The sequence below is a fragment of the Pongo abelii genome, chromosome 2 (genome assembly GCF_028885655.2).
Source record: "Pongo abelii isolate AG06213 chromosome 2, NHGRI_mPonAbe1-v2.0_pri, whole genome shotgun sequence".
Taxonomy (NCBI): Eukaryota; Metazoa; Chordata; class Mammalia; order Primates; family Hominidae; genus Pongo; species Pongo abelii.
In genome coordinates this window covers 147993464-148012553 of record NC_085928.1, presented here as the reverse complement: position 1 = coordinate 148012553, position 19090 = coordinate 147993464, and the positions used below count along the sequence as shown (strand labels likewise).

Sequence of the window (19090 nt, the reverse complement as noted above, 5' to 3'; positions counted from 1 at the left end):
GCAGAAATCACCCGTCTTCTGCATCGCTTACGCTGGGAGCTGTAGACTGGAGCTGTTCATATTTGGCCATCTTGGCTCCACCCCTATTTATTTTTATTTTTTATTTATTTTTCGAGATGGAGTCTTGCTCTGTTGCCCATGCTGGAGTGCAGTGGCACAATCTCAGCTCACTGCAAGCTCTGCCTCCTGGGTTCACGCCATTCTCCTGCCTCAGCCTCCTGAGTAGCTATGACTACAGTCACCTGCCACCACCCCTGCCTAATTTTTTTTTTGTATTTTTAGTAGAGACAGGGTTTCACTGTGTTAGCCACTGTGTTGATCTCCTGACCTCATGATCCACCCGCCTCGACCTCCCAAAGTGCTGGGATTACAGGCATGAGCCACTGCGCCTGGTCTTATTTTATTTATTTTTATTACATGTCAGCTTATGCTACCAAGCTTTGACTTGGACCAACCAGGCTGATGTGGAAAATGACATTAAAAGGGGTCGTTTCCGGTTTCACAGTTTAAGAGCAATTTCTACTATGCTGGATTTGGCTATATATTAATCTTAAGTGAGAACAAAAAAGGTAGTTGCCTGAAGTAACAAAGGACAAAGATTTTAAATAGAAAATTATCTTGGGAAGTAATGGAAGAATTGCAAGAGAATCAACGAAATTAGAAGTGACAAGCCTCCAATTTTTGCTGTTGGTAATTATGATCTGACTGTTTTAAAGTGAGCCTTATCACACTTTAAAAGTACCAGAAGGAATGCAGTGAGCCATTTATATCTACTGCTTGTACCCTTCCTGACTTTGAAAAGCAAGTGCTCAGTGTTTCAAACAGTTGATCTCAGTGATTGTGTTTTCTGAAGATTATCTATGTGTACTCTTTGATTCAAGGGAATGGGATTTGAGAAAGTGGGGAGTGTTGGGATGAAATATTTTGAAAGCTATGAGTTAATATGTGCATTAAATGTATTAAGTCAGTTGTATTAGCATATATGATTCAGTTTTCAGTGACAGCTGTGTTTCCTCCTTCCTATGGCAACACATAACACAGTGACAGGCAAGTATCATGAGTATCCAGGAATTACATACTGGGTTAAAATAATAGGGGCCAGGTGCAGTGGCTCACACCTGTAATCCCAGCACTTTGGGAGACTGACGCAGGAGGATTGCTTGAGTCCAGGAGTTTGAGACCAGACTGGGCAATGTAGTGAGTCCTTGTGTCTACAAAGAATTTAAAAATTAGCCAGGTGTGGTGGTACTTACCTGTAGCCCCAGTTACTTAGGAGGCTGAGGTGGGAGGATTGCTTGAGCCCAGGAGGTCAAGGCTGCAGTGAGCTGTGATCACACCACTGCACTCCAGCCTGGGCAACAGAGCAAGACCCTGTCCCTCCACCCCCCCGCCCCCCAAAAAAAAGATAATAGAGGAGGAAAACTAAACAAGAAAAGAGAAGTGGAAGGTTCAGAAAGGATGCATGCATATTCAGTGAATAATTATTCCCTTCCTACTATTCCTTGATATTTTGTGTACTTACAATTCTTCTTACATCTGTTTGGCATTCTAGGCACTGGTTGCAGTGGTAAAGAAAATAGAAAAGGTCCCTGACCTCATAGAGATTACATGAAGGGAGAAAGATAATGAAAAAATAAATAAGACAATTTCAATATGCTATAAGTACTAAACGTACAATCGTGGGAGTATAGCCATTGTATGAGTTTGGAGAGGAGATGGTAGTAACATGGTCAAAGGTGGAAGTAGTGGAGGTGATGAGAAGTATTTGGAATTGGAGAATGGAGGTAGAACTAATAGGACTTCATGATGGGTTGAATATAGGGAGTTGTGGGGAAAAAGGAAGAATCAGATGTCTCCCGAGTTTTAACCTTGAATAACAAGGTGGTTGTCAGTGCCATTAATGAGATAGGAGACTGAGAGAGAAGCAACTAGGAGAAGGAGGATGTAGGGAAGTAAAAAGAGAAGGCAATAATGAGAATTGACTGTTGACTCTAAAGCAAGTGTATAACATACACACACACACACACGTACACATGTGTATGCACTTACGCATACATAGAGATAGATAGTCTTCATTATTAATAGATTCCATGTTTATGAATTTGCCTACCTGCTAAAATTTATTTGTAATCACAAAATCCGTACAGCACCTGCAGTCATTCATGGACATGTACAGAGCGGCAAATAATTTGGGTCACCCAACACACACATGTTTAGTTTTCTTTTTTTTTTTTTTTTTTTTTTTTTAACGGCAACAGATTTGAAAGATTTTATTCTTGGTATCAATGAGTCACATAGTAAATTTCATTTCAATTATTCATGATGATGACATTTCTTTATATTGAAAATTCCATGTCTGCATAGATGATGTTTTCTGACCTATAGTAGAATTAAACACTATTAAATCTGTTGTCAATCTATAATTCAGCACAGTTAATTCCACTCTGAAGTTACTGTTGATGATCTTAAGGTTAGAGAGAGAATTAGCTATGTTTCTGGAGCTAATTTTGTGTCTGGTAAAAATAATAGGAGTTGAGGATACAAATTCTAGTAAGGTCATAAATTTTCTTGCCTTTGATGAAAAATTGTTTTATTTATTATCTCATGAATTTATACTACCATTTTTCTGCCTATTATAGCTGGTGTTATATTCAGTAATGATTCTTTACAACAACCGCTTTCCAAAAGATCTTTCTGCTTTTAGCTATCTAATTGAGAAGTTATTCTAGGATTTCATGAATCTTAAAGGAAGCTCAACTCATGTTATCTGTTTTTCCTAGTCTTTAGCATCCAGAAATTGTACCTAGAATACCAATCAGAACTGAAATCTCAGCATTCCAGTAGAGCTTAGATTGATAATGAATCCATAATTATAGCTCTAAGATAATGACCAGAATAAGTTGAAGCACTGTTTTGTCCATAACTCCCAAATTGTAAATTGTGATATAAACTTTTATTAATATATAAGGATATTTTAAATTTCCAAAGGAAATAAAAATGTTGGCATTATTCATTATTGCGGCATTATTCACAATAGCAAAGACTTGGAACCAACCCAAATGTCCAACAATGATAGACTGGATTAAGAAAATGTGGCACATATACACCATGGAATACTATGCAGCCATAAAAAATGATGAGTTCACATCCTTTGTAGGGACATGGATGAAATTGGAAATCATCATTCTCAGTAAACTATCGCAAGAACAAAAAACCAAACACCGCATATTCTCACTCATAGGTGGGAATTGAACAATGAGAACACATGGAGACAGGAAGGGGAACATCACACTCTGGGGACTGTTGTGGGGTGGGGGGAGGGGGGAGGGATAGCATTGGGAGATATACCTAATGCTAGATGACGAGTTGGTGGGTGCAGCGCACCAGCATGGCACATGTATACATATGTAACTTACCTGCACATTGCGCACATGTACCATAAAACCTAAAGTATAATAATAATAATAATAATAATAATAAAAGAAAAAAAAAAAAAGAAAAGTGAGAGCCCTAAAGGCGATAACTTTAGATAACTTTCCCACTGTTCAGTAGATTATGCATATTTAAAATATGATATGATTTTTAAAGCTGCCAAATAATTTAGTTGTATAAGAATCTAATGACCATTTGAGAGATATGAAGCTATTTCTAGAAATTAATTTAAGGAGAAGATTAACATACATAATTCTTAGACCAAAGCAAGTTCCTTAAGTATGCTATAGCAAATAGGATTTCACTCTACAATAGTGAAACATTTAAACTATGTGTAGCAATTAATAAAAATTATTGGAAAATGTATTGAAAATATCAATAGCCTAAAGTGCAAGCAGGATATAACATGTTTAGTTTTCTTTTTTTTTTTATTTTTATTTTTATTTTTATTTTTATTTTATTTTATTTTATTATTATTATTATTATTTTTTTAATTTTCTTTTTTTTTTTCTTTTATTATTATTATTATTATTATTATACTTTAGGTTTTATGGTACATGTGCCCAATGTGCAGGTAAGTTACATATGTATACATGTGTCATGCTGGTGCGCTGCACCCACCAACTCGTCATCTCGCATTAGGTATATCTCCCAATGCTATCCCTCCCCCCTCTCCCCACCCCACAACAGTCCCCAGAGTGTGATGTTCCCCTTCCTGTGTCCATGTGTTCTCATTGTTCAATTCCCACCTATGAGTGAGAATATGCGGTGTTTGGTTTTTTGTTCTTGTGATAGTTTACTGAGAATGATGATTTCCAATTTCATCCATGTCCCTACAAAGGACGTGAACTCATCATTTTTTATGGCTGCATAGTATTCCATGGTGTATATGTGCCACATTTTCTTAATCCAGTCTATCATTGTTGGACATTTGGGTTGGTTCCAAGTCTTTGCTATTGTGAATAATGCCGCAATAAACATACGTGTGCATGTGTCTTTATAGCAGCATGATTTATAGTCCTTTGGGTATATACCCAGTAATGGGATGGCTGGGTCGAATGGAATTTGTAGTTCTAGATCCCTGAGGAATCGCCACACTGACTTCCACAAGGGTTGAACTAGTTTACAGTCCCACCAACAGTGTAAAAGTGTTCCTATTTCTCCACATCCTCTCCAGCACCTGTTGTTTCCTGACTTTTTAATGATTGCCATTCTAACTGGTGTGAGATGGTATCTCATTGTGGTTTTGATTTGCATTTCTCTGATGGCCAGTGATGGTGAGCATTTTTTCATGTGTTTTTTGGCTGCATAAATGTCTTCTTTTGAGAAGTGTCTGTTCATGTCCTTTGCCCACTTTTTGATGGGGTTGTTTGTTTTTTTCTTGTAAATTTGTTGGAGTTCATTGTAGATTCTGGATATTAGCCCTTTGTCAGATGAGTAGGTTGCAAAAATTTTCTCCCATTTTGTAGGTTGCCATTTTTGGGAGGCCAAGGCGGGTGGATCACCTGAGGTCAGGAGATTGAGACCAGCCTGGGCAACATGGTGAAACTCCCTGTCTACTAAAAAAAAAAAGAAAAAAAAATACAAAACTTAGCTGGATATGGTGGCGCATGCCTGTAGTCCCAGCTACTCGGGAGGCTGAGGCAAAAGAATCACCTGAACCTGGGAGGCAGGGGTTGCAGTGAGGTGAGATTGTGCCACTGCACTCTAGCCTGGGTGACAGAGTGAGACTCCATCTCCAAAAAAAAAAAGAAATACTGTGTTAGGACTAATGACATGGAGAGTTTTGAATGCTAGCCCAAGGAAATTAGATTTAGCACATAAAGCAATGAGAAATCATTGATTGTTTTTCAACAGGAAAATGACGTGATGGAGTTTTACTATTCTATTTTACAAACAGCAGGCAGAGCGCATTGTTAATAAGTCATAGAATCAGTTCAGTGGGTTGAAGTCTCAGCAGGAAACTGATGGCATACTCAAATTGAAGAGGGGTAATTTGAAGGATTATTAAGAGACTACAGTAGTCCCCCCTTATCAGTGGGGGATACATTGTTCCAGGATCCCCAGTAGATACCTGAGATCTCAGAACCAAACCCAATTGCCATCAATTGGAACACATTTCTGTCCATGTCTTCCACCCACAAATTTAATGCTTTTTCCATCTTTTTTTTTTTTGAGACGGAGTCTCGCCCTGTTGCCCAGGCTGGAGTGCAATGGCATGATCTCAGCTCACTGCAACCTCTGCCTCCTGGGTTCAAACAATTCTCCTGCCTCAGCCTCCCGAGTAGCTGGGATTTTAGGCACACGCCACCATGCCCAGTTTTTGTTGTTGTTTTTTTTCTTATTTTTAGTAGAAACGGTGTTTTACCATGTTAGCCAGGCTGGTCTCGAACTCCTGACCTCGTGATCCGCCTGCCTTGGCCTCCCAAAGTGCTGGGAATACAGGCATGAGCCACCATGCCCAGCTGCTTTTTCCAGCTTAACTAAGCATGTATCACACACTGTGGCTGTAACTTTTGCAGTTTGAGGTCCAACAGCAAAACTAGCCCAGATTTCTTATTCCTTCTTCACAATTTCACAGATAGAATATTCGTTCTTACTGTATATCTTAGCAACCTCAGCATACACTTTTTCTTAAGTGGAGAACTTTCACCTTTTCACTTAAAGGACGCACTTTATGACTTCTCTTCGGCATATCCAAATTGCTAACATCACTACTCTTGCATTTTGGGTCCATTATTAAGTTAAATAAGGGTTGTTACTTGAACATAAGCACTGTGGTACCCAACAGTTGATCTGATAACCAAGATGGCTACTAAGTGACTAATTGGTACGTAGTGTATGTATACAGTTACAGCATGAATAAGCTGGACAAAGGGATAAATCACATCCTAGGTGGGATGGAGTGGGACAGCATGAGATTTCATCACACTACTCAGAGTAGTGAGCATTAAAAAAATAATAAAATAAAACTTATTTATTTCTGGAATTTTCCATTTAATATTTTTGGACCCTGGTTTACTTTGCGTAACTAAAGCCATGGAAAGTGAAACTATGAATCAGCGCGTACTACTGTACTGTTTTCAAAGGCATGAGGAGGAAGAAGAAAGATTATTACAGCCTGCCTTCTAGATATTTGGAGAAGGACAAGTGTTTGCTACTAGGTGGATACACTTATACATAGTTGTATTTCTGGGTGAAGAGACTCTCCTTTCCCCTAGCATTCTAGCAGCCACCTGGAATGATGGTCTCTTGGATCTCCATGCCCTCTTGACTGGTCCAGGCATTGCCATTGTCTGTTCCTTGCCGCTGGTAGAATACAAAGAGAGAGGGACCAAACGTCTAGCCGTTCCTGCTACAGTACCCAAACCAATGGCCCTTCCCATGCTTCCTGCTCCCTTTATCTATAGTCTGTAAGCTTGGAGCACCTTGGATGGAAGTCGCTTCCATCCTTTGTTGTATTTCTCTCTTGTGCTGTCTTTTGTGGGTGTTGTGGGGGTGGTTAGAACTTTCTTCTTCAATCTGATCTCTTCTGTCTTCAGAGATTCCTTCTAATTTGCGATTTATTGAGAGGGCCTTCTTGTTTTCCAGTGACAATATGATTTAAAAATGTTTAAACTCTGGCCGGGCATGGTGGCTCACGCCTGTAATCCCAACACTTTGGGAGGCTGAGGTGCGCGGATCACGAGGTCAGGAGATCGAGACCATCCTGGCTAACGCGGTGAAACCCCGTCTCTACTAAAAATACAAAAAATTAGCCAGGCATGGTGGCGGGCACCTGTAATCCCAGCTACTCGGGAGGCTGAGGCAGGAGAATGGCGTGAACCCGGGAGACAGAGCTTGCAGTGAGCTGAGATTGCGCCACTGCACTCCAGCCTGGGTGACAGAGCGACATTCTGTCTCAAAAAAAAAAAAAAAAAATTAAACTCTGTATATGTATGTGTTTATACATATACATATACACAAATACATACATGTGTGCACACACATATAAGTAAAGTGATATAAGGCTGTTGGGAGGGTGGCTGGATCATTGACTTAGTTTATCATCTTGGTCCAGTGTCTAGGCAATAATTTTGTATTATCTTGATTTTTTCCCCCTTTTAGATTACAGGAGCTTATTAGTCATAAGAAGGCTGAGGACACAGAGAAGAAAGATGAGCCCAGCAAATATAATCAGCAACAGGCCCTAATTGACCAGAGATACTTTCAGGTATTTAATTGATTTTTCATGACAAAAAGACTGATGTTTGTCATGAATCTTGGTTATCAGTTGTGGTGTAATAAATTATCAGTTGGTAAGGAATACTTGCACCTCATATTTATGTGTACTTATTCTGTCTTGTCTTTCCGTTACACAACTATTTGACTAAAAACATTGTAGAATTCGTCTTACTACTTAAAGGAGACTCTGGCCTAGTTCAAAGGAGGTTAGTAAGGAGCTTTATGATTTTTAAAAGATTTCATAATCCTTTTCCCTACTTTCCCCATGTAAGCCATTTTCCCTCGTATTGTTTCTGTTGCCATTATTATTAAGTAAATCTATTTTCTTAGGGTCCTTGTATGGCTTTTGTTTTTGTTTAGAGACCTTAGTTCATCTGAAATTTAATTTTCTATATGGTGTGATATAGGGAATCTCACCTTCCTAGTTTTATAGATCATTTATTGAATAGCTGAGCAGTTAAACCTGGTAGTTTAGTGACTGAACTGGACTTTCACTCACATTTTATTGGGTACACATAAGATTTTTAAGTTTTAGATTATTCATTGTTTAAAAAATTAAGATATTTTATTTTTTCTAGGCTGCTATTTCTAACTTCTCCTAAAAAGTCAGAAGATCTGGCAACAAATTCCTGCATGGTTATTATCACAGCAGAATTAGGCCTTTCCTTTGTCAGATATGAGCATGTGTTCTATAGTTAGCAGTCCCTATTCATCCTTACGTCACTCATTTATACTCGTACCTGAATTCTCTGGACGTTTGTGTTTGCAGTCTCTAAGACGCTACTTTTTTCTCTACTTTATTGAAATAACATTTTATCATAGATCATATTCCTTTATATGCACAAATTTGTTTTTAGATTCTCTAGTCTGTTGCATTTCTCAACTATTTCCATATTTTAATTTCTATAGTTAAAAGTTTTAATAGCCTTTGAGGCAAGTATCCTATCATTTAAAAAAATTTTTTTATTGGCTACATTTTTAGCATATTTAATCTTCTGGATGAACAGTTTTTCAAATTAAAAAATAAATCCCATTGAGATGAACTAAAATTGAATTGACTTTATAGATTAATATTTGGAGAAATGACACCTTAACCTTTTTGAATCATCACATTCAGAAATATGTACTTTCATCAGGGTCATCTTTTATAGTCTTCAATAAAGTGTTGTGTATTTTTAAATTTAGCTTTTGCATATTTCTTGTTAGGAAATACCTTGTTATTTCCTAGGTATTTTATAACTTTTATTGCTATTGTAAATGGGAACCAAGCACCTTTCTGAAAACTGTTTTGTTTTAGATAACAAATACCAGTATATAACTGGATTTCTTGTACCAGTATATAACTGGATTTCATTTTGTTTCTGAGACTCAATTTGAAAGGCTTTGTCCTTTAAAAGGGGAATTCAAGCCGGGTATGGTGGCTCATGCCTGTAATCTTAACACTTTGGATGACCGAGGCAGGAGGATTGCTAGAGGCCAGGAGTTTGAGACCAGCCTAGGCAATATAGTGAGACCACATCTCTAGAAAAAAAAAAATTAATTAGCTGGGCATGGTGGCTTGTGCCTATAGTCCTAGCACTTGAGAGGTTGACATGGGAAGATCACTTGAGGCCAGGAATTCAACGCTGCAGTGAGCTCCGTTCACACCACTGCACTCCATCTTAGGCCACGGAGTGAGACTCTGTCAAATAAATATATAAAACAAATATACATACATCAATTTGAAGTGAAATATTGAAATATACTAATTTGGACTTAAAAAGCTTCTAAATAAACATCTGAAGTAATAAACATCTTAAGTCATATTACCAGGAGGCCTATTAGTTATATCTTGAAGTATCACCAGGGACAAAGATTCAAGAGTAAAATGCTATCTTTATATTGTGAAACTTTTTATTAAGTAGGCTGAACTTGATGGTGATAATAGGAAATGGCTTTATTTTTCTCTCTTTAAACATGCTTTTTGAGGCCTCCCTTTTTTTCCTTGGATGATATGTAAGGTAGAACTCATCACTTATGGGGAGAGGGTTATAGTCAAATAGTATACTATCTTAATATATTAAGATATTTAAAATTCAATCCAGGCATCAATGATATTATTTTTGGAGACATGGTCTTGCTGTGTTGCCCAGGCTGGAGTGCATTATCATAGCTCACTGCAGCCTTGAATTCCTGGGCTCAAGTGATCCTCCTGCCTCAACCTCCCAAAGTGCTGGGATTACAGGCATGAGCCACCACACTCAGCCTGGGGATTACTGTTAATTTCCTTAAATAGTCTGATAATGGTCTTGTGAGTTTGTAGGAGAATATGCCTACTTTTAAAAGATGCATGCTTTATTATTTGAGGGTGAAGAGTTTCTTCAAATGGTTCACCTAAAAATATAGATAGTGAGCAAATATGGCAAAATACTAACAATTTTTGAACCTAGGTAGTGTTTGTAATAGTTAATTTTGTTTCAACTTTACTGCGGCATAGGATGCCCGATATTTGGTTAAACATTATTCTGGATGTGTCTGGGAAGGTGCTTCTGGATGAGATTGACATCCGAATCAGCAGACTTTAGTAAAGCAGACTGCCTTTCCTAATGGGGTGGGCCTTATCCAATCATTCAAAGGCCTGAGTAGAACAAAAGGCTGAATAAGAGGGAGCTCCTCCTCCCTGATTGCTTTCAAGATGGGGCACTGGTTTTTTTCTTGCCTTCAGACTCAAACTGAAACATTAGCACTTGCAGGGGTCTCAGTATGCCTGCGTTCGGACTGCAAATATCCATTACCTTTTCTGGGTCTTCGCTTACTCACTGCAGATCTTGGGACTTGTCAGTCTTCATAATTGCATGAGCCAATTCCTTATGATAATTCTCTTTGTATATTTAATGAAATATATGTATATAATATATATAGACATAAAGCACTCCTTTAAAATATATAACTTTGTAGGCGTAGGATAAATATTTTGACTATATACACTATGTTTTTTTAAAGGTGCTGTGTAGCATCAATTCAATTATCCACAATCCAAGAGCTCCAGTAATAATTTATAAACAGAGCAAAGGGGGAGCCCAAAATTTTAATAAAGATCTTGTTCAAGATTGTGGATTTGAGCATCTTGTTCCTGTAATAGAAATGTGGGCAGATCAACTGACATCCTTAAAGGTAAGGGGTTGACTATGATTATATGCTTTGAACATCTATTGGACTCTATGTGCTTTATTAATAGGACTTAATTTAGGGCTAAAAATTAAATAGGGTTTAATTTTTTTGTTTGTGTGTTAACCCTAAAGCTAAAAAAGCTTATTATCTAAAACTGAAATCTTCCTACTTACATATCTATTTTAGGTACTGTCTATTTGATGTTGTCATTACTGTAAGCTTTACCTCCTCTAAGGTTCTACCAAACAAGAAATTTTGGGGTTAGTTTCCTTATTGAAAATCTATAGTGGGTCCACTTTGTACTTCTAGGCCCTTCCCTGTTCTACCTTCATCTGCCTCCTTTTGGTGTCTCCATGCTGTGATTTTCCTGGCCCTTATCCCTCTTCGGATATAATGTCTTATCCTTCATTTTATTATAATTGGAGATATTTTCTCTCTCTTCACACTTTATTTTCTGTCTCTCAGAACTGAACTTGTCTCCATTTCTGCTTATTCTCTAGAACAGATAGTAAGCTAGCAACCAACCCTACCCTTCCTATCCTATGTATTCATGGAAGACTACATTTTATTTACTTTATCGAGTTATTGTGTATTTATGGCATAGCTTCAGGTTTTTTCAGTTTTTGTTAACTAGTGCTGAAAGGTAAATAGTTGAAATCAGGAGTATTTAACTTCTTTGCCCTTTAAACTTTAGATTTCTTAGTAACTAATATAATACATAGCATATGCCTGTTAATGAAAATGTGATTCAATAACAGTGTTTGCAACGTAAGTCTTATTACATGAAGTACAAATGATGCAGAAGATATCTGTTAAGAATGTATAAGCTCCATGAAGACGGTGTTTTTATTTGTTCTGATATGTCCCCAAGATCTTCCTGATGAATGAGTGCTCAATTAATATTTGTTAAAAGGAATGAAGCAGAATATTATATTCCAAGATAACAAAATTGGGGGTGGTGATGTTAATTTTTTTTAAATTTCGACTTCCCTTTTTATATAGGGCTCAGACAGAGCTATACAATACATAAACATTTTGATTGAGTGACAGTGCTGGATTAATATACTTACTTTATAGACCAGAGTTCCTCCAGTCTGTATCTCAGAAGAGTGTAAAATAATTAGTAATAGTGTAAATCGTGGTATTTCCTCAATCATTGCCTGTCAGAGGGTTCTCCCAGTAGGAGGAAACAGTGCTGACTCCACCTTTCTCCTTCTCAGAAGGGATGGACTAGAAAAAGCCCTAGCCTTCCTAGAAGAAAAGACTAGAAGAGGAAGAAGACAAAGGGAAGAATCACACTAATGGATAGTTATTGATCGTTTATCATGCTAAGCCATTATGGGATGAACACAAGATTCAGACTAATTAGACAAAATATACTAAAAATTATGAAACAAAATGTAATCATTTATATCATTAAAAGAAATGAGTGACATAAAAATAGATTACCTGTTGAAGTTCTGAGTGAATGATGCAGATAACTTGTGCTCTAGAGTGTGGAGGAGAAAGAGAACACTCTGATTATAGCCCCCAAGAAGGGCTTTGCCGTGGTGGTGAGTTCTTGCTATTGTATAGTTTTCTGAGGAGGAGGAGGAGGCAAGGAATTCGCTTTATAATTAGAATATTCTGAGGACACCCAAGAGGAAATTATTAAGAATTAGTTACTTCTGCCATTGGAGTAACTCATGGATTTTGAGCAGTGCTTCAGATATTAATACTACAGTTTCAGGGTCCAAATTAAGAAACTACATGAGATTCTCTGAGGCCTCATAGCAGAGGTTATTTGACATGTAGCAACCTCTAAGTTTGGGACAACCATCTTCCCAGATTAGTTTTTTCCCTCAGGTTAAATTTGGCTTTAAAGAGTAAGATAGGTTTGAGGGATGAATGGATAAGCAAAATGTGGTATATACATATATTACAATATTTTTCAGCCATTAAAAAGAAAGAAATTCTGACCCATGCAACATGGGTGAACATTATGAGGACATTATGCTAAGTGAAATAAGTCAGTCACAAAAAGATTCCACTTATATAATTCCACTTGTATGAGATACTTAGTGAAAATCATAGAGACAAAGTAGAGTGGTGATGGCTAGAGGGAGGAGGGAAATGGGAAGTTATTGTTTAATGGGTATAAAGTTTCAGTGTTACAAGATGAAAAGAATTATGGAGATGGATGGTGATGTTGGTTGCACAACATTATGAACATATTAACACTGAACTTACATTTAAAAATGGTTAAGATGGTGAATTTTATGTATATTTTACTAGTTTTAAAAATTGGAAGAAAAGAAGGCTGAGAAAGACATGGAGCCAACTGCCTCCAACCTTGTGTCTTTTTTCTCCTGCCTTTCCAAGAAAGGTGAACTACAGATGTTGTAGCTTTCCCCAACCCAGTACACTCTTGAATACTTTCGCTTTGCTATTCTCCAGTGCTTCAGAGGCCAGACATACACAGTAGGCTGGTCCATGGTGGTACTTCTACATCTCCACAACTGGGCAATGTGAAGAACCTAGGAGACCCTCTTATATTTTTCAGAGCTTACTTGATGGACTGTGCTACAACCATCCTGTCACTGCTTAGGAGACCAGAACATCTTTTCTTCTTAGCTTTGTAATACTCTTTTATTCTGAAGCAAAAGTGTATTAGATTGGGTATGCTTTTTACCATAGATTACTTTATAAATGTGCCTTGTTCCTGGAGCATTGGTTAATAAAGGTATCATTATGCTGTTACTTGCTTTTTTTTTTTTCAAATTCTAGTGGCATTGATTGTAAAACATTCATTTGACATGGAATTTATTGCTATGAATTACTAAAATAGTAACTGCCTTCCTACTAATTGAAAGGTTAAAGATACCAATATGTGAAGTCTGAGCCTTAAGTGGAGAGTGTCAAGTGAAGTACTAAAATAAGTTAGAAAAAGGAGGAGCTTCTTGTACTTCTTTCTTTTCTCTAGAGCTGTGCTGTCTAGTATAGTAGCCTCTAGCTGCATGTGGTTATTGATACTTGAAAGGTGGCTAGTCCTAATTCAGATGTGTTATAAGTGTAAAATATGCATACACTGGATTTAGAAGACTTTGTATGGGAAAAATTAAAATATTGATTTTATATTGAAATGATAATATTTTGGATATATTGGGTTAAATAAAATATACTATTACAGTTAATATCACATGTTTCTTTTCACTTTCCATACTCTATGGCCCTAGACAACTTAAAATTACTGTGGCTCACATTACATTTCTTTTGGACAGCGTTGTTCTAAAGGACCAAGCGCTGTGCCATACACATATGGATTGAGTATCCCTTATCCACAGTGCTTGGGCCTAGAAGTATTTTGATTAAGAATTTTTTCAGATTTTGGAGTATTTGCAGAATATATGCCATTTGAGCATCGCTGATCCAAAAATCCGAAATTCAGAATGCTCCAATGAGCATTTCTTTTGAGTGTCATGTTGTTGCTCAGAGTTTCAGATTTTGGAGCATTTCAGATTTTTGGATTAGGGATTCTGAATATTTGTCGATTGATCAGTCTAGAGCTCTAAACTTTCAGTAGCCTTGCCCATTATGCACAGTTTAAAATCAATTAGGGCACCACAACTAGGCCAAGAAAACTAAGTGGAGTATTATAATGTAGAATAAATTTAGGGAACCTTTCACATTAAAAAATTGCCTGGAGATACATGTTATAACATGGATAAATCTCAAAAACATTATGCTAAGTGAGAGAAGTCATTCATAAAAGACTACTTATTGTATAATTCCATTTATGCAAAATGCCTAGAATAGGCAAATCCATAGAAACAGAAAATAGTTTAGAGATTAACCCTAGGAGCTGCAGGGAAGGGAAAATGGGGAAGGAAGGACTCTGAGTGGGTCTGAGATTTCTTTTTGGAGTAATGGATATGTTCTGAAATTGGATAGTGCTGATGTTTGTACATGTGTGAAAATATTAAAACTACTGAATTGTATACTTAATGAGGGTAAATTTTATGGTATATGAATTACATCTCAATAAAACTGTTATATAACATATTCAAAACCAAAATTCAAGGGCAAGTTTATTCTTTGTGTATCAACAATTCAAAATAATGAAATATTTTGGAACAATAATAAATAACATAAAATTACTTAGAGCACTCAGATTCAGAATAATCAATATATAATGTTTTCTGTAAAGCCTGTGTTTACCTGGAGAAACCTAATTTTAACTGACTTGTTCTAAATTGGTAATAGTATTTTTATTAAAAAATAATGATGGTTACATATATATTTTTAACCTGTGTAGTTATGTTTTATTAATTTTATAAAACATTATAAAACATAATTTTACTAATTATGTTCTATTATGTTACTATAGAAATTATTTAAATCAATAACACCATATAGTTTCTTTTGTTATAAAGGATTTGTATAAGTCCTTGAAAACACTATCTGCAGAACTGGTACCTTGGCATAATTTGAAGAAGCAGGATGAAAATGAAGGTATCAAAGTTGAAGATTTGTTGTTTATAGTAGATACTATGTTGGAAGAAGTTGAAAATAAGGAAAAGGTAATACTTACATAAATGGTCACCTTCTAACGTTCTCTTATCTCAAAAACTGATAAATTGATGTGGATGTTAATATTTGTTCTACTAGAGTTCTATTTGTCTTTTAAAAGTTTTTATTTGGGATTATTTTAAGATAATGGACTCTTTCTTTTTTACCTCTTTTTTGGACAGGACAGCAATATGCCAAACTTTCAAACTTTGCAAGCTATTGTTTCTCACTTCCAAAAGTTATTTGATGTGCCTTCTTTAAATGGAGTCTATCCCCGAATGAATGAAGTTTATACTAGGCTTGGAGAAATGAACAATGCTGTGAGAAACCTCCAAGAACTCTTAGAATTAGGTGATGACCTAATTTGTCATTTTGGGCCCCCATTTAAAAATTTTTAATAAGTTAACAAAAAGTAGATTAAAAAATGTTTAAGTGAAAAATTGAGGATAACTGAAGCATGAAATGTTTGATGTATGTAATTTTGAAAATTCTCTGTTAAAATATCCTTTTATTTCTCTTTTGCAGATAGTTCATCCTCATTGTGCGTGCTAGTAAGCACTGTTGGAAAACTCTGTAGGCTGATTAATGAAGATGTGAATGAGCAGGTTATGCAGGTATTAGGACCTGAAGACCTCCAGAGGTATTTGTTTTAAAAGTTTACAAAGTATCATCCAGAATGGCCGGGTGTGGTGGCACACGCCTGTAGTCCCAGCTACTTGAGAGGCTGATGTGGGAGGATCACTTGAACTCAGGAGTTTAAATCCAGTCTGAGCAACGCAGTGAGACCCTGTCTCTAAACAATAAAAATTAAAATAAGTATCCAGAATTCCTGGAGGGGTGAAATTAAAGACTTTCAAAACTTATTTACCTTCCCTGTTTGGAATAGCATCTTTTCTGTGTATGTGTGACTGTAAGCACATGCCACCACGCCCAGCTAATTTGTGTGTGTGTGTGTATGTGTGTGTGTGTGTGTGTATAGAGAGATAGAGACAAGGTTGCACCATGTTGCCCAGACCAGTCTCAAATTCCTGGGCTCAAGTGATCCGCCTGCCTTGGCCTCCCAAAGTGCTGGGATTACAGGTGTGAGCTACCATGCCCAGCCTTGGAATAGCATCTTTTAAGTAACTTGAAAATGTAAGATAATCTCAAACCCTTAGGGATGGAGGAAATGCCAAATATTTTCAAGATAAAAATAGATTGTAAGGCCTATAAAGAAGGTCAGGTACTCTTCAGCATAAGCCTGTTTTCAGGAAATATTATATATGGAGAAATTCAAACCTTGTTAGCAACATCATGTAAGTTCTGATCGTATCAATAAGTTCTATTTTTAGGACACTACCATAGACCACTGAATAATCATTAATAGTATATTTATTTGATTAGAAGATAAACGTTGAGGATTTTTTAAAAGACTAGGCATCTATAACATAAAACCTGGTATTTTTAGAAAATATCAAGACATTGTAGCTATAGTTAAAGCAACTTTCGCCACACCTGACCCCCAATTTTATATTACAGCATATGTGAAGGGAAACACACAATATATACCACATAAACCATATGTTTTGCAAGTTTTCCTAGAAAAACCCTTACATAATCTGATACTTGGTGCTTTTAAAAGGAACATATATCTTGCTATTGGCCTATTTCTTCCTTCCCACAGTTTTACTGACTACTGATTTTTTTTCTTTTTTTTTTTTTTTTTTTTTTTTTTTGAAACAGAGTCTCACTCTGTTGCCCAGGCTGGAGTGCAGTGGCTCAATCTCAGCTCACTGCAACCTCCGCCTCCCAAGTTCAAGCAATTTTCATGCCTCAGCCTCCTGAGTGGGTGGGGTTACAGGCATGCGCCACCACGCCCAGCTAATTTTTGTATTTTAGTAGACGTGGGGTTTCACCATGTCGGCCAGGCAGGTCTTGAACTCCTGACCTTAAGTGATCCTCCTGCCTTGGCCTCCAAAGTGCTGGGATTACAGGCATGAGCCGCTGTGTCCAGCCTGATATTTTTTCTTAATGTTTAATAGGATACTGGGTGTAAAAGCCAATTATTTTTAGAAAATGCTGTAAAAGCATGGTCTAAGAAGCCTTGAGCTTAATGGAAAGTTTGCCATGTTAAGAATGTTATATATTGGCCGGGCGCGGTAGCTCACGCCTGTAATCCCAGCACTTTGGGAGGCTGAGGTGAGCAGATCACGAGGTCAGGAGATCGAGACCATCCTAGCTAACACGGTGAAACCCCGTCTCTACTAAAAATACAAAAAATTAGCCGGGCGTAGTGGCAGGCACCTGTAGTCCCAGCTACTTGGGAGGCTAAGGCAGGAGAATGGCGTGAACCCGGGAGGCGGAGCTTACAGTGAGCCGAGACAGCGCCACTGCACTCCAGCCTGGGCGACAGAGCAAGACTCTGTCTCAAAAAAAAAAGAATGTTATATATGAATTTAATAAATTTTACATTGATATTGAAATGCTTTTTTAAGAAAAGTGATATTAGGTTAACAAAAAGCTCAGAAAGAAAGGACTGTAGTAAATGATCATTAAGTTTATATTTAAATTAGCAATATAGTTTCTATTTTGAAAATGTTCTGTTTGCAATCAGATGCAAGAACCCTAAATTAGAAATCAGGTTTAAATTGTGCATTTTTTAAACAGCATTATCTACAAATTGGAAGAACACGAGGAATTTTTCCCAGCATTTCAGGCATTTACTAATGATCTACTTGAAATCTTAGGTAAGATCTCTGGTGGTGATGGTTAAATTTTGAGTCTTAAAATGTCAGTGCATTTAAGAAAAGGTTGTTCCTTAGTCACTGGATTAGTATTTTTACCTAGTGGTTGGAAACCACTAACAGTTCTGGAAACACATTCCTTACAAGCAGTTAGAGTTTGTTGGAATTAGTCCATAGAACAGAAACATAGACCCTTAACAGCAATAGGAACTACCTTTGTTGGAGGACCTTATCATGAGAGATGGCATCATTCCGGCCATGCCTAGTTTAACCCTGGCTCTGTCATTGTCTAATGAGAAATATTCTTAGGATTTATGATTTTAGAGGGTCTTCCTTCCTCTTTTTTTTTCTTAAGATACCACCTATCTACAAAATTTTTTAAATATACAAATAATATTTCCTTTCTGGTGATATGAAGTAACATAAAGTCATAAATATCTGTGGAAAGGAAAAGATGAAATATTACACTTGTACTGAGGGTCAGATTGAGGGCTTCATTAGTAGTAGTGTTTCCTAAAAGGAAAAAATTTGCTTAGGAGTCATAAGGCAAAATAGAGACCTTATCTAGTTTAAATATAATTACATATGGCTATAAAATTATTTATCTTACTATTAAGAATGATTTTTAAAGTTTTAAAGTGATTTATTTGCTAGTGAATTCTTTTTTCTGTATAGCTCATTTGAAAGATTTTTTTTTTTTTAAAGAATGGTTCTTTGCTTTTAGAAGAGGAGATGAAGCTTGGTATGAAAATAAGGGAATGAGTCAATGAAAACTTGATAAGAAGAATAAGTGAAAGAAGTATCTAATTAGAATATATAGCCTAGTGAACATAAAGGAAGTTTTGTGACCAGTCTTATGTGCACTGGGGAAGCAAGGGAGACAATGAGTGAGCATGCTTTAGGCTTGTCCTCATATTTAAAAAGATCACAGCAAGTGAAAATGTAATTTGAAAGTTAAACTTGAGATGAGGTATGAAACTGTATAAGTGTGTTGTCCGATATCCTGAAGAGCC

General features: G+C 36.7%; 1 protein-coding gene across 17 annotated transcripts in view; it reads left to right on the top strand.

The window, feature by feature from the left end:
- Positions 1-19090, top strand: part of CEP70 (centrosomal protein 70) — a 104187-nt gene that overhangs the window by 82425 nt on the left and 2672 nt on the right. For 14 of the 17 annotated variants that reach the window (XM_054550209.2, XM_063721523.1, XM_063721519.1 and 11 more), the window contains 6 exon segments: positions 7540-7645; positions 10639-10809; positions 15219-15365; positions 15537-15705; positions 15880-15994; positions 18001-18080. In XM_054550209.2, coding sequence (XP_054406184.1) covers positions 7540-7645; positions 10639-10809; positions 15219-15365; positions 15537-15705; positions 15880-15994; positions 18001-18080 — 788 coding nt within the window. 17 annotated transcript variants of the gene reach the window in all.